Below are 22,923 nucleotides of genomic sequence, written 5' to 3' on the forward strand. Positions count from 1 at the left end.
CAAGGAAAAGTGCAGGAATAAAAACAGAGAAGGAAATAAAAACTTAAGTGTTGTCAGTTTTTACAGAAAACTGAAAGAGGATATAAAACTGCAAGTCAGACTTAACGCATGCCTTTCACTGAAACCAAACATTTCACTTAAAACCAACACAGATTTGATCAGACGCCCTCACTGATATTATCAAAATCAAACAACTATTACTCGATCAGATAAGATACAAGATTTAATCACACCACTAAAGTCAGATTGAAATACCACGCATCATGATTTTACAGTGGAAAAMAAAGAAAACTTGCCTCTGTTTTTTTTTCCAAGCACATGTGCATTTGACTTGTGCTGCAAAAACTTAAAGGTGTTAACCACTGGAGCTCTTAGTATAGGTGAGAAAACAGCTCTGCAAATATCACCGACGCACATGCCAAATGGAAAAAAAAAAAAACTTCAGACATGCCTACACTAATATGATCTCATGGCAAATTAACTAATAAATGACATATATTATGCTGTTACAAAACAAAAGTTATAATAACATGAATAAGACTTGCCTCCTCTTTACTCTTCCTTATTGCTTTTTCTGTTGGTTCATTTAAAAAAAATGTAAAACCAAATAAGCTTCTTATGATTTCTTATAATTTCATATTTTATTTTTCATCTAATGCTCTTTACATGTCCAAAAAATTTATTGACAAATATAAAGGGAAATAAAGCATAATTTTAAATGTATGCTTTCATTTAAGGAAATTACATAATTTTATCACTTTTCTTATTATGCCTCTTATATATATATATTGTGTCAGACTTTAAAAGAAGCAGAAGAGGGAGGGTGGGCTGAGCGGGTGYTTTTCTCTTTCACTTTGTGGTTTTTGTGTTTCCCTTTCCAGTCTGAAAATTTCCCTTTTGTCACAGGAAAGATGATGTAGGCAACTGAAAAATCGTATTTAAGAGACAATCCTCAGCCTCTACTCCTCACAGATCTTCTGCCAACAAAAACTGCTGCCTCATCTCACAAACCAAACATCTTKAGCACCTCAGTCATCTCAGCCTGAACAAGAACTCCAACTATGTCCGGCATCATCAAGGCATTCCTGCTCCTGGCTGTGGTGGCCTGCATCGCTAAAGCCCAGCGTGAGTTTTGTATTCATTATGCATTATTTGAAGATGTACGACTTTTTACATGAAAATGGATTTTTGATGATATCCCTTTTCTTTTTAGTCAATGAAGCTGGACAGAGCTGTTTGTGTCAGCYATTCAGAAATGGCATCGACTCAAAGTCCAGTCCAAAGGACATCCAGTTTTACCCGGCGACTATCTTCTGTGACAGAGTGGAGATTATGTAAGAAGTCATGAGATGCTACCTGAAATTCCAACATGTGAAATAATTCGCTTCATACTTATCATTCAAAAAAGTTTAAACCTCAAGTTTCTGAGCAAACTATCTATGGTTTCATTTGACTTTCTGTCCTTTTGTGCATCAAGTTTTAATAAAACTAACCTCRGTTATCCAATCCAACAGTGTCACCAGTGAAAATGGCTATCGCTACTGCCTGAACACTGAGCTGCACGTCGTGAAAAAGATGATAACTCGTTTCATGTGAGTTTTGAAATAATCTGATTGTTTATACGCCGATCACTCAACCTCCAACATTAATTGTCGACTGAATCAAACTGTGATTTATAATGCCTGCTTTGTTGTCATCTCTAGGAAGGTGAGGAAAACCTCCTCCTCCAAACCTATCAGTGCCACCATCACCTCAAGACGCACCAGCAGCACCAACAGCACCAGCACCAGCAGCAGCGCCTCAACCCGCGTCTGATTCTCCTCTTTCTTCGGCTGAATAAGAACTTCTTTGTCCTCTGAACTCTGAACCAGTGCACCTTAAACACAAGCGGTCCTGAAATGACTCGAACTTGTTGACCTATTTATCTTGTATTTATGATCTTGTGAAAATGTTTGTCATATCTTCATTTTGTTTTTATTCAGCTGTGTTTTATAATGTATGTGTTGTTGAATTATGCTGTATTTTTTGTAATAAAAAGAAAGAAAATCAAGGCAGTGCAGTCTGAGTGTTATCTGTTTGAAGCCTGAAATATTTTTGTCTCTTTAGCAACACTGCTGCCGTGTGGCTAAAGACTGCAAACACAAGACATTCATACAGTTTTGTTCCTTCATTTCCACATCGCACACGTTCCTCGTGCACACTGCATCAAACCTTYGAAGAAGTTCAACGTTTGGCTATCTGTTCTGCACGGCTGACGTCAAAGCTGCGTGCAGATCAGAAGGGCTGACGACAAGCCCCATGCCCCCACTCAACTCAGATGAGGGCGGATCAGATCAGTTGAGTCCTATTGGTTAAAACTCCTCACACCCACAAACAAACAAGCATGTTTTTATTACATTCAAAACCAACACGGTTCCTTTCACCTTTAACACATCCGTGCAAAAAAAAGGAACTCCTTCTCACTAAAAGTTTAAAGTATAACCTTTAAAGCAGGGGTGCCCAAACATTTTCCCTGAGAGGGCCAAAATTAAAAAACATTTTCCCTGAGGGGGCCAAAATTAAAATCAATCTGAGGGCCGTGGGCCAAATGCAATAATATAAGAAATGCAAATACTTCTTAAGTAAAGTTGTTTTATTTTTTATGATTAAGCAAGCAGCCAGTGTGGTTGTCCACACTTTTTTTTTCTTTCAGCCCATGGACATGGAGGAAATTCAAGTTATGCTCAGGCAGCAAAGACTCATGGGACTTTTCACAATTTAAAATTTAAGTATATGGGACCTTATAAGGTTTGCAAATCTATATATGGACTTTAATCTAAATGTCTCTTGTAGTTACTTATATTTTATATTTAACATAATTACAATCTAGTAACCAGGACAACTGCTGGTGGGCCAAATCAAATGGCTTGGCGGGCCAACTTTGGCCCGTGGGCCCCACTTTGGGCACCTCTGCTTTAAAGTGTCCTTTGAAGAAATGACAGCCAGAATATTGTCACTGTTGAAATGCCTTATAATGGTTTAAAAGTAAAACAGCAATGCAGGCACTGAAGCATTAATTATGTTTTATTTTTGCAATATTGCAATTGATTAAAGCATTCATTAACCTATCATACATGTGCAGTGCCTGGTGCATGACCATTATATAACAACCCGGGCGGTGCATGTGCTGCTCGTAATGTGTATCTGTTTGTTGTGGTTCGTACTGGGAGGGTTTATTTATGGTCAGAGGTTCACATCAAGGTTAGATGAAAGAAACGTGTGTCAGTGGCTAAATTAAAGCGAGGTGACAGAGACGTGATAAACATCAGCCTGCTCTCAAACTACAGGGGCCTATTGCACAAAACTAGCAGAATAAGTCAGGACTTTGGTGTAAACCTGGATTAATTAAGCATTGAATTGGTTCCGCAAAAGAGGAAGCACATGTTTCCATGGCAAAAAAAAGTGCTCTGAAACTAACCTGGTCACGACCAGGTTTGAAGTGGAGCTTTTTTAATCTGTTAATGTTTCTGAGCAGTAGTCACTTCACTGCAAAAATTGTTCATCTAGCCAAATATTACAATCTTATGTGAACTAAAAATGTATTTTTGATCTTGTTTGGGGACCGATATAAACAAGAGCGAAATATGTTGGATTATTAATCTTGTTAGCCTGAAAAGTTTTCTTTATTTCAAGAAGTCTTACCAAGTGCAATTGTGCACTGGCAGATTATTAATAATTGTTCATTTGAGAAGATTCAGATAATAGTTTAGTACTTTTTTCAACTTATTTGTAGATGGTTAATTTTTGCAGTGACTGATCAGAAATCAGTGTGTTTCATGCAATTATTAAAGGTATTTTTTTCTTTGTATTAAAATGTCACAGAGTAAATATATTTATGTCAGATGATCCACAAAAAGCTGCTCTGGTCATTTCCTGAACATCCAGCGATTGTTTTAAGATAAATTGATCAGCTGTTTATTTGGCTCATTTTCAGATAACTTGGAAACAGATTCAGTGACTGAAATGAAGTTATGTCAGCATTCAATCGCCCGCTGTAGTTTCAAACCTCCTCTTCCCTTCACACTGCTGGGAAGAAGTGAGACTCAAGTGTCTTACATGCCTTATCAGGAAATCAAAAAGAAAAAATAAGTACCGGTAAGTCCTCTGGATGGGTTCTTCTTCAATGAACCGTTTCATCTCTCCTCCAACAGARTTCTTCAGTCTGAGGAGTTTCAGGTGAGCTCAGCCTTATAAGCACTGCCTCCACATGGACAAACAGGTTGGTGATATGCAAAAGAGGACCATCAGACAAACAATAGGTCGTTAGTGCCTTGATTGGCTCTATTGATCATAGAGAGTCATGTGTTCCATCACCTGACTGTCGCTGGGGTCCTGATTCACACATTTTGCTCACAGGGGGCTGAGTCCAGAGGACCTACTTATTTTTTCATTTTGATTTTTTTACCTGGATTACTAAGATGCATCATGACGACCTAATCAAGAAATCTGTGATGCATCCAATAAGTCTAATACACAAACTGTTAACGTGCATTAATTCTAAAGGATTTACAGCTGGCTTGAATGCGTCACCCCGTTTAAGTGTGGCCTGATGGTCAAGGCATCTGATTAGAGCTATTTATAAGTTCGGAAAATAAACTTGTCACCCCATCCCCGCCCCACCACTGAGCACAAATGCATTTTATTACTGGTGCTACAAATACTAAAAGGTGTTAACCACTGGTCCTCAAGATGACAGTAAAAAAGCTCTGCAATGATCATCAGCCCACCTCGAGCTAATACTTTAGACACGCCTATAATTTAATAACGGTCGAGGCAGATGGCCGCCTTTCCTGAGCCTGGTTCTAGGACCTTTTTCTCAGGGGTGCAAATGAAATGTCCATGCCCTTCTTGACTTGTAATTTATTGAAATTAATTATGGACATTTGTTCAACCTCAGAAGTACAGTTTTTAAATTCAATGTTGCTACAAGTTTCTCAGTGGATCTGCGCTCGACAATGCAGCTAAGTTAAACTAGATCCTCTGAGCCTGAAACATAACGCATCTTCAGAAGAAATGTCGATAAAACAAATTTTTTGATAGAAGTGCATATTTAAGCAAAAGCACTGTATTGAACAGTTCGATACAGATACATGTTGCAAAGATAATGTCAGAATTTAAAAGAAGCAGTTAAGCGGTTGCTTCTTTGCTTCTCTTTAACTTTGTGGTTTTTGTGTTAGCCCTAAAGTTCCCTTTCGTCACAGGAAAGATGATGTATGGAGCTAAAAAGAGTATGAGACGATCCTCAGCTTCTACTCCTCACAGGTCTTCTACCAACAAAAGCAGCTGCCTCAGCTCACAAACCAAACCAGCACCAGTATKGTCTCGACCTGAACAAGAACTCCATGTCCGGCATTATCAAGGTGTTCCTGCTCCTGGCTGTGGTGGCCTGCGTCGCTGAAGTCCAGCGTGAGTTTTGAATTCATTATGCATTATTTGAAGATGTATTACTTTTTACATGAAAATGGATTTTTGATGCTATCCCTTTTCTTTTTTGTCAATGAAGCTGGACAGAGCTGTTTGTGTCAGCGATTCAGAAATGGCATCGACTCAAAGTCCAGTCCAAAGGACATCCAGTTTTACCCGGCAACTATCTTCTGTGACAGAGTGGAGCTTGTGTAAGAAGTCATGAGATGCTATCTGAAATTCCAACATTTGACACTTATTTCTTATACTCATTTTCATAAAAAAGTAAATAAAAAAACTAAAATCACAACGACAGCCGTCATATCTAACTTCCTGAGCAAACTATCTATGGTTTCATTTGAGTTGATTTACTTTTATCCATCATGTTGTAACAAAACTAACCTCTGTTATCCAATCCAACAGTGTCACCAGTGAAAATGGCTATCGCTACTGCCTGAACACTGAYCTGCAGGCCGTGAAAAAGATGATAGCTCGTTTCATGTGAGTATTGAAATAATCTGATTGTTTATACGCCGATCACCCAACCTCCAACATTAATTGTCGACTGAATCAAACTGTGATTTATAATGCCTGCTTTGTTGTCATCTCTAGGAAGGCGAGGAAAACCTCCACCTCCAACCCTACTGATGTCACCAGCTCCAGCGGCTTCAGCGCCACCACTGGCACCAGCATCGACAGTGAAACCAGCAGCACCAGCGGCACCAGTGGCAGCTGGTGCTTGGCTGAATAAGTTCTTCATTTTTCTTCTGAACTAATGCACCTTAAAGTTAAGAAAACAAGTCAAGTTATACTGACTGTCCATAAACTGTCGTCGTTTTGCAGGCATACATATGTACGGCAAACTCACTGATTTTTTTTTCAAATACAACAGATTTTTTTAAAAAAGCTCAAATTTATTTCATGTTTCAGAGATTGTAGGATGTAAAAAAATTAAGTTAAATAACCATCTCCTAACCTGCTTTGCTGAATTAAGTTCTCCATTTTCCTGTTCCCTTTTCCCAGCACCGCAGGTGCTGTTACCTCTGTCCCACATTCTGTCTTTCCCTGTGGCTGACAGTCCGCTTGAACTACTGCCGTCCCTCCCTCTAATTAATTTTTTTTTTAAATACAGAATTTTTGTGAAAATTGCAGATTTTGGAGTGTTAAGATACAAATAAACATCTAAAGGGACAGGTATGCTGAGCGTGTATTCTTGAAAGTTGGCTTGTTGTCATAAGAGGTAAACAAAAAAGAGAAACATCACAGTTAAAGTATTGCACGTGGGGCTGGATAAAATGTTAATGAGTGATGGATTTGGCCCACAGGCCTGGAGTTTGATACATGTGTTTAAGAGGTATTTTTTCTCCAACACATCTAATTTGAATAAATGAGAGATTAAAGGGGCAATATCATGTAAAATCTTTTTTTTTTTAGTTTTATATCATGTTATAATGTCATCCTCTCATCAAAGGCTTGCTTTGACTCATTCATGCATGTTTGAGAAATCCTGTAGTGTCCTGAGGCAGCCAGGCAGGTGAGCAAAAACGACTGGTTGGGACTAGGACCYCCTTTTGGGATCAGCTCCTCCTCTGGGCTGTGTCTCCAAGCTGAGCTTCCTCATCACAGAGCACGCACTGTGGCTGCCTGATCCGTACCAGAAGCACGATCCGTACAAGTATTGTTTTTAGCATGTGCATTTCGCTAGACTGATGACAAAATTCATTCGATTTCAGTCTTTCATCAACTGCAATGTTTCAAAGAAAAGGCAACGTGCAGCAGCTGTGGATTTTTGTTCTTGGAAAAAAAAATAAAGATAAGATGAATTACAACACGGTTGTCTAGAAAATAGTTTGCAAGTTATTATAAATAAATACGGAGCCCGCGAGGGGACATGGGGGGATTTTTTTTCTTTGCATTCCCTTGCAATACTTTTGCGTTACCTTGCAATAACTTTGATTTCCCTCGCAATACTTTTGCGTTACCTCGCAATATTGTTTTGTGTTCCCACACAAAAGTTGGATTTGTAAATGAACTGCATTAAAACAGAATTTTTTTTAAATATCCAGTTACCAAAACAGGATGTGTCGCCACAAGTTCGTGAAATTGACATTGATGTTGCGTGGCTGCACTGTGTTAAAATATTGGCATAAGACACACTTCCATGCGTGGTTGTGTGATGTATTCATTCTAAAGCTGAATTAAAGCAGTAGGCTAACTCGCTAATGGTAAACATGTGAGTTTTTTAATAAACCGACAGGCACAAGTGATAAACGACTTTTTCGAGGGAACGCAAAAGGTATTGCGAGGTAACGCAATACTTTTGCATGGGAACGTAACAAGAAAAAAAATCCCCCATGTCCCCTCGCGGGCTCAGTAAATAAATATATGTGCATCATAAATCTATAATTTATTAATCAAAAATGTATACAAACTTAAAACTGTTTTTAGAATATAATTGAACACACCTTTATAATTAAGTATAGAAATAATTGTTTTCAGTATTTTTTCCTAAATTGTGCACATTCTAGAAGTCTATCACTTAGCGCATGCACAAATGAGCTGACAGTATGGATCGTGCTACAGGGTCAGGTCGGGCAGCCACACACACACACACACACACATGGCCCCAGGCTGAAATGGGCAGGACAGAAGCAGAAGGAGGTTCTTAGAGAGACAGAGGCCAATTTCAAGGTGTCTAGAAATAGATATAATGAGAAGTCAAGTTTATTTTTATTTAAACATATAGTGTCTGATCTGTAACAAGTTGACGACGGCATGTAGCCGAAACACTTCCTGTTTTCTGCCCTTATTAAAACCATGGTATTTTTTGTAGTGTTGGTTATCCCCTTTTTTTTTATTATTTTGATTATTCAGAACCAGGCACCCATTTACTCTTTACCCTTTTTTATAAGGAAATTTGAGTTGTGCGCACTAAATTTTTTTCCTTATTTAAACATATAAACAACATTTTAATAACAACTGATGGTGACATAGTTACTTTTATTATGGCATAGAAATTAAATATATGCCTGAYCAACACAATATTGCTCCTTTAAGCTTCTGCAAAACTTGAAGAGGTACCGTGTTTATTCAAGTATAATACGTAAAATTAAATCCATAAAATCATCCATAAAGTTGGGGGGTAGTATTATACTTGGATAAATATTTTTACTTATGTATTTTAACTGAAATATTGGCTTCATTCACAAAATGCCTGACTCCGGAAATGAGACCGCGTTGTAAAAAGCAGTCGAAGCAAGCTTACCTCTAGCCTGGCACTTGCCTTCCTACGCAGCTCCGCTCAATTCTAGTTTCCCTTCTCTGCTCCGTCTGGGATTTCTCCCATAGACAAGGATTTTGCTGGCAGATTTTTAGCCGGGCCAATCAGAGTGCAGAACGTCAATTTTCCGCGCAGTGTCTGCTTGTAGTTTGTTTTACCTGGGCCAATCAACAAACAGAAGGCAGAGTTATGAATGATGTCGATGTTCTGTGCAGTGTCTCTGCTAGTTATTTTAGCATACGGCAGTGGAGGAAGTGAATGAAGCCAGTCCGTGTTGATAAGGCTTCCAAATTAAATTAAATTTGTCTGACAAAGCAGCAGCTCTCATTTACAGCCGTCTCATTCAGCTCGGTACTTTTCTCCTCTCGGTAGGGTTGTTTACAGCGCACACGATTTCTGGTTAGCTTCTTAGCTTAGCCTCCTTCGCAGCAACACACACACGCTTCAGCAGAGGCCATGCCTCCTGCAAGAATCACTTCTCAATAGCAGAAAGTCCAGACCCTCGTATGAAGCAAAGTGAAGGAGAGGGTCTGGTTTTTACCAGGCTAGCTTACCTCACACTCCTTCATGCCTCAGTGAGGTAGTAACAGATCCAAGCAGGCAACATGATGTGAAAAAAAGGGGGGGAAAGTAGTCCTGCACCTTAGTAATGATAGTTAACTAATGACATCAGCATGTGACTGGGCCACTCCTCGAACAACAACAAACACATGTTCGTCTGTAATGGCGGCTGTCTACCGGTGTTCTGAAAAAGTTTGTATCCCTGAAAAAAAAGTTTCCCCACCAGAAGGGGCGCTCGCGAGTAGGAAGTAATCTGCTTTTCCCCCAGAAGATGGTCGAAATCTCATGTGAACTCTCTGACTGTTGTGTTGGCGCATCCTGGTGGACTACGGTTAAAAGGCCAGAATTCATATGATGCTGCTACAGCTGGTATATATTTGTTGTCAAAATACCTTTTAGTGCATAGTATGTTGTTAAAATAAAATGAACAGTCTAATGATCATTTTACCAATATGTATAAAGACTGCAAAGGCTGAAAAATCTTGACATCTGTATGAAATTGGAGGTAGTTTGAGGATTGAATTTTAATGCTTTTTAAGCTCAAAAAAAGGGGGGGGTCGTATTATACATGAAATCGTATTATACACAAATAAATACGGTAAGTCAATCACAGAATCATCATGTTGCAGATAAACAAGTAGCCTAAAACAGTCCTGCTGCCTGTGTGTGTCTCAATTGTGTAACATAGCCGCCCTCCTGGGACAGATCTGCATATAACACAAAGAGTTTCAAACTAAAGCAGAGACATTTCTGGCTTTTCACGTTGCAGAGCCAGACTCTCTGCGGGGCTTCAAGTTTCATTCAGTCACTTCCGCCTGCTGGCAGAGAGCTTACCCCCTCCACCACTGCTGCCGTGTGTTTCTGTCCCCACTGCTGTTTGCACGTCCAAAAGTCATGGCTGAACTCACCGGTGAGCAAACATGCTGCCGTCTTCCCTGTGATCTGCCACGTCGACCCGACAGCTGCTGCGAAGACACCGCCGCCTGTGTGCAGTTATTTCACTGAGGGGGAAGGAAATATTGACAGCAGAGGTGAGCTGAAGTGCACTCYTGTAACTAACAAACTACAGGCATGACAAGTATGTTAAATGTTTAAAGGATCACTTAAAAGTAATGTAACATTGAAGTTAATTTTGTTTTTATAGCTCCAACTTTCAAAGCTATTATATTGTCTTCCTCTTTTTTTTTGCAAGTCACAGCTTCCCTTAGTCCTGGCATAAACAACAGTCTGGAAAGCAGCAGTCCACTAAGCAATAAATCTGAGAAGGGGTGGATTCTGARACCAAATTTGTAGATCATGTCAGATTTTTCAAGTTCATTTATGCAGGGTTTCAGGTGAAACTGAGGAGGCCGATACTGTCATGTCAAATGTTTGATTTCCATGTGAAAACTGAGCCCTCTGCAGGACATCTTGGTTGTTCTGCTGGGAGCTGATAATGACTGATTTAAACCAACACTGCAGCTACATTCCTGTGTGGAGCAGGCAGGAAACAGGGCACCTCTCTCTGTGTCTTGGAAATTCCATCTTGGACGTTTTTCTCTTTCACTTTGCCATCATTAGCCCATGGACACTGGATGTTTTTTGTTTTTATGTAAAAYGACTGCTACAAATTGTTACCCTGTTTCACTGGTTTAACATGGTGTGATGTCATGTGACGCAGGTCTGAGTCCACTGTCAACCTCCAGTGTTTGTTTAAGTGAACTTCACACCCTGATCTGGTGTCATCATGGCTTCAGGGCGAGGAGATATTCCAGGTAATGTTTATGTTTTGATGCAACATAATGAAAAAAACAAGAAGGTCTTAATCAATAATGGTGAATTGTTTTTCCAAAGTACGCTATAATTTGTCCTTTTTTTGCCACCATTTTTCAGCCCTCGAGTCTGGCCTGTCCTCAGGTCTTTGTGGCCATCTGTCATCTCCCATGAGGATGACTCGGCACAACATTAGCTACGATGAGCACATAGATTCCCCCATGCATTCACCCCCCGTGGACGTGACAATGAACTTCCTTTGGAAAGACCCCGTCATCCCCCATCACAAGTTTAGGAACGCAGCCGAGGTGCTTCTTGGTGCTTTAAATTTTCTAATGCAGAAGTAGATTGGACACTTTGGACTCATGTACTTGTCTGTTAGATTATAAATCAATCCTTAAAACTATAAAACTTGTGTGATTAGGTAACTGAGAATGACGACAAGCACCTGGTACAAGAGGCACAAATGCAACAAAAGTCTGCAGTGTCTGTTGTAAAGGCCAAAGCCTCCACGTTTATGAGCTCCCTCATGATAAGTGAGTAATAACTGCAGGATTTCCTGGAAGCCTTAAACGTACGGAGATCTGGACGTTAATACGAACTAATTGCATCTGTTTTTCCAACTACACTCAGAGCAATCCCAAGAAAACCTTGAAAGGTTTGAGCACCAGGCAGGACTGACAGAAACGGTTTATTCACCCCACAAGGGCCTCTCTGCAGAGGAGACTCGCCTCCATCGACTAACTGATGGCAAAATGCCAGTAAGTACAAACAAATGGGAAATGAGGTGCCAGCAACTTGGGCATGATTTGTCCCTGAGCCAATCTGAGTTTTTTTCCACACATATAAAGCGTGACTTTCATTTCAACTGCATACTTATCTGTCTACCTATGAAGAATCTCTAATGACGCCTGATGGATAAGAGGATAAGATAATAAGGATAAGATGTCAAACTGCAGAAGTTTGCGAGTGCGGTCTATACTTGACTTTCTTCAGGATTAGTTATATCTCTCTCCAACAGACACAAAGTTTGATTTCATAATGTCACATTGTCACAACTTTAAAAACAGGAACAAAGTTTTGCCCAGACAGCAAAAATTGGGTACTTTTCATATGTATGAAGGAGTAAATTGATACTTTATAATATTCACACAGTATCTGTGAGTGGAACACAGTTTAATGTTTTATTTACCTGTGCAGATGCATCAACTTTGCATGCCAGCTTTATCAAGGCCTACCCCATGTTCAGGTTCTACCAGCTAGAAAACATTTATGTAGATGTAGAAATAGATATTTAAACGATCCTACTTACAGAAAAGTGGCAGTTGTTTTGAATATGTTCTGTGATCAAATGTGTAAATCGTGTAATAATACAGTGAAAGCCTGCGAAACAATATCTAGAACAACTTGGTAAACAAATTACGTAACAAGCTTTTGTGATTCGGCGCTGTTACCTGGCAACTGCCTTCCACGAACCGAGGTTCGTGTCTGAGAAGGACCAATCGCCGAGCTCGTAACATAAACAGATCGATTTGGTTCGGCAAATACAGCAGCAGGCCGCGTCGGAATTTTCCAGAAAAACAATAATTATCACTGAAACGAATTATGGACAAAATGAAGACTGCCATCGAACTGAGACGTCTAAGAAAGCTTATCATAAAAAGGTCTGTGTCGAGAAAATGTCTTGTTTCGTTACGAGCCTTTATACGTTTTCTTCTTAAAAGAAGAAGGCCGTTAGCTTAGCATGCTACTAGCGGAGCTAACACAAGAAAACAGCTGATTGTGCCGTAACTTTAGCGGATGTAAAGCGGCTTTGCTTAAAAATTACAACAGAAACTTAAAGAGAAATAAACCAATACTTAGTAAAAGCAACACGTCCGTGTATATACAGTATATATGTGATGACTTAGCCGCGATCAGCTTAACAGCTAAATGTTAGCTAGCATTTTTGCTTCGAAGCTAACTGATAACAAAACACTCGGTTACTCTTCAAGGGTTCAGTGTTGTTTTGCCCTCTATAATCCGCATTTGTGCCACTAACATCTTTATAGAAGTTTTACCAATGTAAGGCGTGCCCTTGAACAGTTGCCTTTTGTGTGTATAAATATTTACAATAACTCTCTGTTGTTACGAAATCCAGTAAACACTATCTTTGTCAGAATCTGTTTTATTGCTATTGTCAATGAACAGGATTCACAGACTAGGAATTTGCTTCGGTGTAAAGGTGCAATAGGTATCAAATATAACAAAAGACTAAACTGTTTTAAACTGTTTTTGTGTTTGTAACGAAGAAAATGAACCGAGAATGTTTTGTTTGTGACACGGCAGGTGAATGTGTGAGGTCATTGTTCTTGTTCAGTTTTTGTTTCCCTCTTGTTATTCGTTAGAGCTGGAATTTCCATCCAGTTTATAGGTTTTTCCCCCTCCCTTCACACATGTACAGTAGCGCAGTGGTTCCCAACCCTGGTCCCCAAGTACCCCATCCAACATGTTTGACTTGTTTCCCTGCTCTTCAGCAGGTCTTCAGACGATTGTTTATCACTCGTTCATTCAAACCAGGTGTGTCAAATCAGGGAAACATCTGAAAATCACTGCTTTAAATATTGACCAACGCCTCAAGAGCTTGTCTGAGCTTGATGAGGCATTTTCAAAATATAATATTGACTCAGTTTTATGTTTTTTATTATTGCCTCTGGAAGTCATTGATTCTTTATTTGTAAATAATAAATCAGATAAGGTGTTAAAGCAGTGATTCTCAACCCTGATCCTCAAGGACTCATTTCCTGCATGTTTAGATGTTTCCCTGATTTGYCACACCTGGTTTGAATGAATGAGTGATTAACAATCTTCTGAAGACCTGCTGAATAGCAGGGAAACAAGTAAAACATGCTTGATAGGGGTACTTGAGCACCAGGATMGGGAACCATTGCAGTAGCGGATGATGTGTGGATGCAGATACTACAGTCATGGCCAAAAGTTTTGAGAATGACACAAATATTATATTTTCACATGATCTGCTGCCCTCTGGTTTTCGTGCGTGAATGTCAGATGTTTTCATCACGTACAGAAATACAATTGCAATCATTATTAGTAACAAAAGCTTTTATTGACAGAATGAGTTAATGCAGCAAGTCAGTATTTGCAGTGTTGACCCCTCTTCTTCAGGACCTCTGCAATTCTCCCTGGCTTGCTCTCAATCAACTTCTGGACCAAATCCTGACTGATAGCAGTTCGTTCTTGCACAATCAATGCTTGCATTTTGTCAGAATTCCTAGGTTTTTGTTTGTCCACCCGTCTCTTGATGATTGACCACAAGTTTTCAATGGGATTAAYATCTYGGGAGTTTCCAGGCCATGGACCCAAAATCTCTATGTTTTGTTCCCTGAGCCAGTTAGTTATCACCTTTGCTTTATGGCAAGGTGCTCCATCATGCTGGAAAAGGCATTGTTCATCACCAAACTGCTCTTGGACAGTTGGGGGAAGTTGCTCTCGGAGGACATTCTGGTACCATTCTTTATTCATGGCTGTGTTTTTAGGTGAGACTGTGAGAGAGCCGACTCCCTTGGCTGAGAAGCACCCCCACACATGAATGGTTTCAGGATGCTTTACAGTTGGCATGAGACAAGACTGGTMGTAGCGCTTACCTCGTCTTCTCCGAACAAGCTGTTTTCCAGATGTCCCAAACAATTGGAAAGGGGATTCATCAGAGAAAATGACTTTACCCCAGTCCTCAACAGTCCACTCCCTGTACCTTTGGCAGAATATCAGTCTGTCCCTGATGTTTTTCCTGGAGAGAAGTGGCTTCTTTGCTGCCCTCCTTGAGACCAGGCCTTGCTCCAAGAGTCTCCGCCTCACAGGGCGTGCAGATGCGCTCACACCTGCCTGCTGCCATTCCTGAGCAAGCTCTGCACTGCTGGTAGCCCGATCCCACAGCTGAAACACTTTTAAGAGGCGGTCCTGGCGCTTGCTGGTCTTTCTTGGGCYCCCTGGAGCCTTTTTGGCAACCATGGAACTTCTCTCCTTGAAGTTAATTTTCTAGGCAAATATTGACTTTGCAATTAATTGCTGTTAAGCTGATCAGTCTTTATAACATTCTGGAGTATYWGCAAATTGCCATTATAAAAACTGAAGCAGTAGACTTTGTAAAAATTAACATTTGAATCATTRTCAAAACTTTTGGCCATGACTGTAGTTTTGATCTGATACACACTTGACCTCTTGAATCGTGTACTTCAGATGTTTGCTCTCTTAATAAGATTGGCGTTGCAGCTTTAATCAGCTTATTGACAACAGTGAAAACATGTACACATATTTATTATGTTTAAATTTGCAGGCTGAGTGTGGTCCGGTGAATTGGTTCTTTAAGTGTTTGTCTTTTTTTCTGTTTGAGCAGAAGTTGAGAATGCCAAGTGGGGACTTCAAGGAGGACAGGCTCACAACATCTGCACAATCGACCCCGAGTGTCACCCCCTCTGTTACCCCCACTGTCACGCCCCACTCGTCACCAGCTGTTAATCGCAGGTGAGCACCCTGCTTTTTAAACATTCCTCTTAAATTGTCATAATGTAGAGAAGTAACTTTTTTTGTGCCTTGTGATAAATCTGATGTTTTTCTTGTATTTTCCTGTCTTTTTCCCTTTGCACAGGAACTGGCGGCAGATAAGTTCAGCACCTTGTCTTACAATTCCAGAGCCGGAAGGATTAAACCTACACGTAGACATGGGAGGAAATGAAGGAGGCGGAGGTGGATTGGACAGGTGGAACCTCTTTGGATCTCGGTCCGTGGTGCACAAATCTCCCACGGATCCTGGCTCCGAAACAAGCACAGGTGAGGGGTTTCAACATCTGCACTGTACAAGGCTTTGTTTTACTATCACAAAGGTTTTTTTTTTTTTTAGGTTATTATTAACTACAACATCTTTATCCTGTAGGCTTCTCGCTGCAATCCTACTTTGGCCTGCACAAGTCCTCCACGATGGATGGCACAAACACCCAGATCAACCTCAAGGTGGAAGACCCTGCCAAGTTCATGCCCCCCAAGATTGAAATCTCAGTCTCTGAACCCAAGCAGGTTTCACAGCGACCACACAAACTTAAACCTCGGGACATGAATGTTTTAACACCTTCAGGCTTCTGAAGTCAGACCAGCTGTCACCTTGCTCCTCTGTGCCACAGCCACCCCCCCCCCCCCCCCTTTATGTGGTTGTTCGTTGTGCTTCCCTGCATTATTCTGCTCCAGAACAAACTTCCCTGAGGCTGAGAGGAATGGGGACCATCTTCAAGAACATCGTTGTACTCTTACTCCCACTAGCAGAGGATTCCAAATGATCTTCAAAATGGTTCTGCTTCCAACTCAATGGTCCAAAGAAAAAGAAAAAACATTTAATCCCCCCACCCCCTAAAAGAAAGATGTTTTGTCATCACTTATTTGGCGTGTTTGAATGCATTGTCTCATCCCTTTCTTCTTGTCAGACGTTTCTAAAATCCAGTCATTTTAGCATTGCCTTTTGTGCTAACACCGACAACCTATTTCATTTTCCCCTGACTTTGTTATTCTTTAATTGCCATTTTAAATAAGCTCACAAARGTATGTGTAGTGTTTTCTTTGTTAGCATGCAGAATATTTTATGGCGTGTGATTGATAATGTGCCTAAACTTGCAGTGTGCTTGATTTAGGAATCAAAGTTTTTATTATTATTATTATTATTATTAATATCTGAAAGTATCTTATTGTATGGCTTTTACCCCAAAGTGACCCAACCCCCCCTTAAATTAATTTTTTTTCCAGTTATTTTCACATTGCCTTGCTTTGTATCCATTTTGTTTATTTTAAATAGTTGTACATTTCGTGGGGTTTTATTGTCACAACAGTGTGTGACTGCAATACGACTAAACAGGTTGAAATCATCTGCATTTAAAAGGCTGTTTATGTTTGKAGTTTCTTGTGTCTAAGGACTTAGCTGGTTTATTGAAAAACAGTTTTATTCTGCCAAGTATTATTGCACAAGGGAGAATATCTCCCACTGAGATCTGTAAATAAATTTAATCATAACAAATGTAGTTGGGTCTTTCATTTTTTTATGGATATGTCTAAGTTAGAGATGTCAGAAGGATGTTGGTGAAAAAAAACTCAGCTGTAATGCAGTTTAATTGGTTTGCTTCACAGTTCTAGTAGTTTGAGATTTATTAAATCGAATAAAGTTCAAATGATTTGATGAATATTGTTTAAAAATAGACTCTGTTTTGTTACATCAAAAATAATTTTTATATTTCATAAAAACAAGTCCATTAAAATGCAATGTAAATCATTTATCTGGTAAATTTAATGAACTCAAATATAAAAGGTATTTTGCACATTTATAACAGCTGTGTTGTGCTAAGAGACATTTAGATTTTTTWAATCATTTTTTAAATTGCAGAATGTTGAGTTTGCCAGGCTTTTGGGGGGGATTTGTTTTTTTGTTTTTGTTTTCCGTTTTACTCAACCCGACTCAAGACAAGCAAACGTGGCCATTATCAGAAGCATTTAATTTAGTTTATAAGTAGTTTGATCAACTTTTACTTGCGGCCTTCGGCCACAAGATGGCGCCATAACAATGTGATTTCACCAGATTGCTGTTAAGATTGATGTTATTTTTTGATTATTATAAAGCAGGACAGGCAAGAAAGCTGCAGTTCTAATGAATCCTGCAGCTATGATGGGGTATAATTTTTCATCTTTTTAAGAAGCAGCCATGAAGCATGTAAAATTAGGGATCGGCTTTACATTCACACCCACTGTCGTATTTGTTAACCAAGACTCTTTGTTGCTGTTTCCTTTGTCGCCAGTGAGGCACCCATTCAGGTGCTCATAAAGTTACATTCTTTTTAAAGCTCATTGGCTTGTGCCTCATACTTTGCGTGCAAAAGTCACCAGCTTGCCTTATTTTGTGAGCAAACATTTCTTCCAGGGTGTGTCTCCTGCCACTGTGTCTGCTCTCAAACACAGCAGCAGGAAAATTCACAGTATTTAAATATGTGTTGACCTTGTGTTACTTTTTTTTCTGTAGTTTTATTGTTAAGATCTCATTAGGTCACAAGATGTCAGGTTTTGGTTTTCAAGTGGAGAAATAATGCAAAGTAGAGATAAAAAGAAAAAAATTGGAAAGTAAAAGTCATAAGTGACAGAAAACAGTTAAGTAGAGATATTCAGAGTAAATATATATCCATGAAGAAACTATATTTTCTGCAACGGTGTAAATGCTAACTGTTTAACAACCTGAAACTGAGTTACTCAAGCTTAAAAGAGCAAAATGTCAACTTAAAAGCTAAGAGTAGTAAAATCCTAGCTAAAACGTAGCAAAAAGTCTAGCAAAGCCAATTAAAAGAATCAAATCTGTGGCTAGAATCATCAAAAACAAAAGATAAAAATTATTAAACAAATACAAATTGCCAAACACTGGCTAAAAACTATAGTAGCAAAAGAATAGCAAAAGCTAAAGTGAGCTGAATGCTAGCTAAAGACTAAAAATAAAATTCTGCATTCTAGAAGTATCTAGCAGAATGGCAGCTAAAAGCTAAATTAAAAGGCAAAAAATATGGTAAGTTTGGTGAAGATTTCAAGAAGAACAGTGTTTTTAAAGAAACTGAGGAAAACTTGTTTTATTTCTATAGGAAACCTATTTTATTATGTTATATTTGTGAGGTTCAAGCAGGGAAAAACCCAGGGCACAGGCACAATTCAAAATGGCTAAAATGTTTTAATAATAAACTCAAAATGGCAAAAAGGTTTTAATAATAAACTCAAAATGGCTGGCAAAACAGCTCCAAAGCTTACCAAAATCTCAGTAGGAACACAGAGAGATCACACAGGCCGAGGAAAGCAGCACAAAAACACTGACCCTTCAGTATGGAGTACCTCAAGGCTCCATATTAGGGCCAATTTTATTTTCATTTTACTTGCTCCCCCTGGGATCTATTTTTCGCAAATATAACGTGTCATACCATTTTTATGCTGATGACATTCAGGTCTATCTTCCATTAAGATCTAGCAGATCCCAGTCTGTAAATAGGTTACTTGAATGCTTAAAAGACGTGAGAGCATGGATGGACCTGAACTTTCTTTATCTTAATGATAAAAAGACAGAGGTCATTTTATTCGGTAACTCTGATAAACTGACAGGATGCAGTAGTGCTGTTGGACCACTGGACCCTTTGCCTGGCCGTGTGTCTGTTAGAAATCTTGGGGTGTTTTTGGATTCTGATTTTAAATTTAAAGAACAGGTCAGTGCAGTAGTCCAGTCTAGCTTTTATCATTTGAGACTTATAAGTAAAGTCAATGATTACCTGCCTCATAATGCACTTGAGAGGGTAATTCATGCTTTTATCACTTCTAGACTGGACCACTGCAACTCTCTTTATTGTGGGATGGATCAGTCTTTGGTTCGTCGTCTACAGCTAGTTCAGAACTCAGCTGCCCGTTTAGGGACAAGACGTCGCGAACACATCACTCCGATTTTGTATTCTCTTCACTGGCTGCCTGTTTCTTTTAGTATTCTTTTTAAGATTTAGTTTTTAGTTTTCAAATGTCTAAATGGTTTGGCACCTCATTATCTCACTGAGCTTTTACAGCCTCACATTCCAAATAGATCCCTGAGATATGTAAATCAAAAGCTTTTAGTTGTTCCCAGGTCTCGGCTTGTGACCAGGGGAGACAGAGCCTTTTCAGATGCAGGACCTCGGCTCTGGAACAATCTCCCACTGTCTGTGAGGTCTGCTGGGTCTCTAAGTGAGTTTAAATCTGTTAAAAACTCATCTGTTTAAACAGGCATTTGAGTCTGAAGAGCAGGATCACTAGACCAGCCTTTGCTGTTTTGTTTGATTTTATTGTTCATTTTATTACTGTACTTGGTTCATTGTTTTTATTTTATGCTCCTGTACAGCACTTTGGTTTTTATTGTGCTTTATAAATAAACGATGATGATGATGATGATGATGATGACCCAAACTAAGCACAGGACACAGAATATAAAGACAAACAAATTAAGGACAAGAAACACCTGGAGGAGACACAAGGGGAAACAGGTGAGCATGGGTGGGGCTGGAGCAGGGGAGAGATGCACAAGGGAACACTGAAACACTAGAAAACTAAAGCAAAGACACAGATCATGACAATATTCTATAAGCTAMCTTATTTCTATAGGAAACCCATAAAGATATATTTTTAAAAGTCCAACATCTACAAAAAAATGTCATATCCACATAAATGAGCTTTATGTTCTGATACATTCATGTCTAAAAGAGCATGAGGTAGCAGTAAGATTGCACAAATGTGAAATAAAAAACAACAAACAGGAAAATAAGCATCAACACCAGGTTTTGTACAAATAGGGTAAAAGAAAAACTGTCGTGATCAAAGGGATAGGTGGAAGAGTTTTGGGAAGCAAATGTAGACCTTGAGTCATGTTCTGTACAAAACATGGCACATAAAACTGCTGGGCCACAGTGTCAGTAACACTAAACTGAAAACACACACACACACACATACACACACACACATACACACACACACACACACACTTCAGCAGCAGCACAGAACAGGCGAAGTGGAGCAGTGGGTGGGAGAGTCTGGGAGGCCAGACACATGGAGATGGGGAAATAGAGCGCAGAGAGGGTGGAGTGCCTCAGCAGTCATGACGTAATAAAGATTTTTTCTTTCTCTGGAGTCAACAAAACTTWAAAAAAAATACATTTATGTATCGTTTTACTTTGCTCGCAGATGTGCAAGAAAAAGAGCCACCCTGTAAGTGACCACACAGCAAAACACTTTGTTTTGCTTTCATTTACTCGTCAGAAAACTAGTCTGACCCTTCCTTAACAAACTTTGAGTCGCCACACCCTTATAAAATGAGCTGCGAGTCAGCCGTTACTAAAACCCTCATCATTTCTTGAAAATTAGCTCACCCCACAGATTCAGACCTACGTGTGGTGGCAAACCTGTGACTGGAAACAAGCTGGTAAAGTCTAAATATGGTTGAAGTTTTGAGAATGGTTTTATGAGCTTTTAATGAGTACATTACCTGATGTGTTAAATGTACAGGTTAAAAAAATATTTTAATAAAACTAAAAAAACATTGGGCGTACAGAGGAAAGATTTTTGGCGTAAACAATGTTTTTTTTTTTCATTCTTTAACAACAGAGGAATTTTCCCAAACAAGACACTAAAGCTAGAGATAAGATAATATTATCCACTGGGGAGTTTATTACTAATACGCCTTATTTATTGCTTTCAGTATACACTGCCTCTTATCCATGCATGCATCTTTTATTGGTCACTAAAAATCACCCTTGACAACKCTGTTTGTTTGACTCACAGGAGAGATGACAAAACCCAAGAAAAACATCAAGGAGGAGGGTCTCTTTGACGTCACTACTGGGTCGTGTTGTGCATCATCCGACTCCAGAACCCCAGAACATCTGGCGATAATTTGACAGTGTTCCACAGACGACCCAAAGAGGCGAAAAGGACACTTAAGTGGGTTGGGTATTAAGTGCGAGCGTGTGTTCCCGTAAAATAAGAGTGTGAGAGCAGATCAGGTGAGCGAATGAAATAAACTCTCTCCACTCTGGAGGTATGGTCCAGGAGGTTCTCGACTAATCACAAGGTTGGCAGRGTGTCCAGATGCTAATGTTCTAGTAGTCAGGACACAGAGTTTTAAAAAGGTACTCAGACCTTTAAAAGAGATGTTCTTTAGAAAAAAATGTAAGCAAACAATATCTTACCTGTTGTAGGTAGCACTTTGCATGACCTGAGTTTGAAGAAACATAAATTGTACAGATTGTCTGTAATTTATACAGATTTTCCCTCATTTTGTAGGTTTACTAAGGTATAAAGCAATCTCACTGATTTTTTAAAAACTCAGTTTCAATTTTATTCTACATCTTAGAGCCTGTAGGATGTTTAAATAAAACAATAAATAACATCAAATAACTATCTTCCAACCCGCTCTGCTTCTAGAAATAAGTTCTCCTGTTCTCCCTTACTCCTGCTTTGCGCTGCAGGTGCTGTCATCWCAGCAGCCAAGAGATTTATATGGATTTAATGTAATGTTTATAATGTAATGGATTTTTGACAAACATTACGGGTTTTTGAGGCTCATTATACAGGTAAACATCCGTAGGGGTTGACGTGTATGAAGAAATAAAGTTTAATTCTGACTGGATCGATGAGTTAACAGCCAGTTTAGTTCCTTGTAGAGTATTAAAAATGCTTTAACTCAGAACTCCTCTGATGTAAGTTTGGGCAAAATCATATAGAAAACTGTCAACGATTAATATTTGCCACTTTGCAACTACTGCAATCACCACATGATGACAGTTTTATGTGCAATGTACATATTGTGTTAAAGACAGGTTGCCACTCCACACTGTGGGAAAAGGTGGGTTTCAATTCACAGCTTACTTAAGTTAGTTTGACTGATGATTTTTAAATATAAATTTAGAACACAGAGTCACTGGATTAAAGTCAAACACATGCAAGTGGATTTGTCATCTATTAAAGGAAACATTTATGCTTTTAAATCCTTTTTCACATTTAAATCGTTCAGTTGAGGTCTATATAAAGTGGAACTGCAACGCTTTGGTCTTAATTCCTCCTTATTGTAACTCCACAAGCCCCTCTTTCACCTGTAGGGTAATTTAAAGTTTAGAATTCTGAACTAGATAATTTGTGGATATAATTAAATACATCARATTTACATATGCTATATTTAATTATATCTTTACCTCGGAGCACCACATTTCTTAATTCGACCAGATACTGACCCAGGAAAGAAATGAAAAAACTGTAACTTTATTGTAATCAGTCTCAGAATAAAGTTTACCCCCTTTGAGTCCTTCCTTATCAAGGTC

General features: G+C 39.2%; 2 protein-coding genes across 4 annotated transcripts; both read left to right on the forward strand.

The window, feature by feature from the left end:
• Positions 1-833: 833 nt before the first annotated feature.
• LOC106517532 (C-X-C motif chemokine 9) lies at positions 834-6,639 on the forward strand. 3 transcript variants are annotated; one of them, XM_014008428.1, is made up of 4 exons: positions 834-1,125; positions 5,534-5,654; positions 5,866-5,943; positions 6,055-6,639. In XM_014008428.1, the coding sequence occupies exons 1-4, from the start codon at positions 1,062-1,064 to the stop codon at positions 6,191-6,193; spliced, it is 402 nt and encodes a 133-aa protein (XP_013863882.1). In that variant the 5' UTR covers positions 834-1,061; the 3' UTR covers positions 6,194-6,639. The 3 variants fall into 3 exon arrangements, with proteins under 3 accessions (XP_013863882.1, XP_013863897.1, XP_013863889.1); XM_014008443.1 differs by lacking the exons at positions 5,534-5,654; positions 5,866-5,943; positions 6,055-6,639 and adding exons at positions 1,214-1,334; positions 1,515-1,592; positions 1,704-2,050; XM_014008435.1 differs by lacking the exon at positions 834-1,125 and adding an exon at positions 5,233-5,445 and having other exon boundaries at positions 5,543-5,654.
• A 3,571-nt stretch (positions 6,640-10,210) lies between these two features.
• LOC106517516 (putative monooxygenase p33MONOX) lies at positions 10,211-17,094 on the forward strand. Its single transcript, XM_014008403.1, has 8 exons — positions 10,211-10,314; positions 10,944-11,037; positions 11,156-11,343; positions 11,460-11,571; positions 11,669-11,796; positions 15,429-15,556; positions 15,681-15,862; positions 15,966-17,094. Exons 2-8 carry the CDS (start codon positions 11,010-11,012, stop codon positions 16,169-16,171), a joined length of 972 nt encoding a protein of 323 aa, XP_013863857.1. The 5' UTR covers positions 10,211-10,314; positions 10,944-11,009; the 3' UTR covers positions 16,172-17,094.
• The last annotated feature ends 5,829 nt before the right edge of the window (positions 17,095-22,923 follow it).

The sequence above is a fragment of the Austrofundulus limnaeus genome, unplaced genomic scaffold, assembly GCF_001266775.1.
Source record: "Austrofundulus limnaeus strain Quisiro unplaced genomic scaffold, Austrofundulus_limnaeus-1.0 Scaffold1, whole genome shotgun sequence".
Classification (NCBI taxonomy): domain Eukaryota; kingdom Metazoa; phylum Chordata; class Actinopteri; order Cyprinodontiformes; family Rivulidae; genus Austrofundulus; species Austrofundulus limnaeus.

Bases quoted from the DNA above. Each gene is read 5' to 3' on its own strand.
- LOC106517516 (XM_014008403.1), top strand. From the start codon at position 11,010: ATGGCTTCAGGGCGAGGAGATATTCCAG. The intron at 11,344-11,459 runs GTGCTTCTTGGT...TTGTGTGATTAG, and splicing joins AGTTTAGGAACGCAGCCGAG to GTAACTGAGAATGACGACAA. The intron at 15,557-15,680 runs GTGAGCACCCTG...CCCTTTGCACAG, and splicing joins TCACCAGCTGTTAATCGCAG to GAACTGGCGGCAGATAAGTT.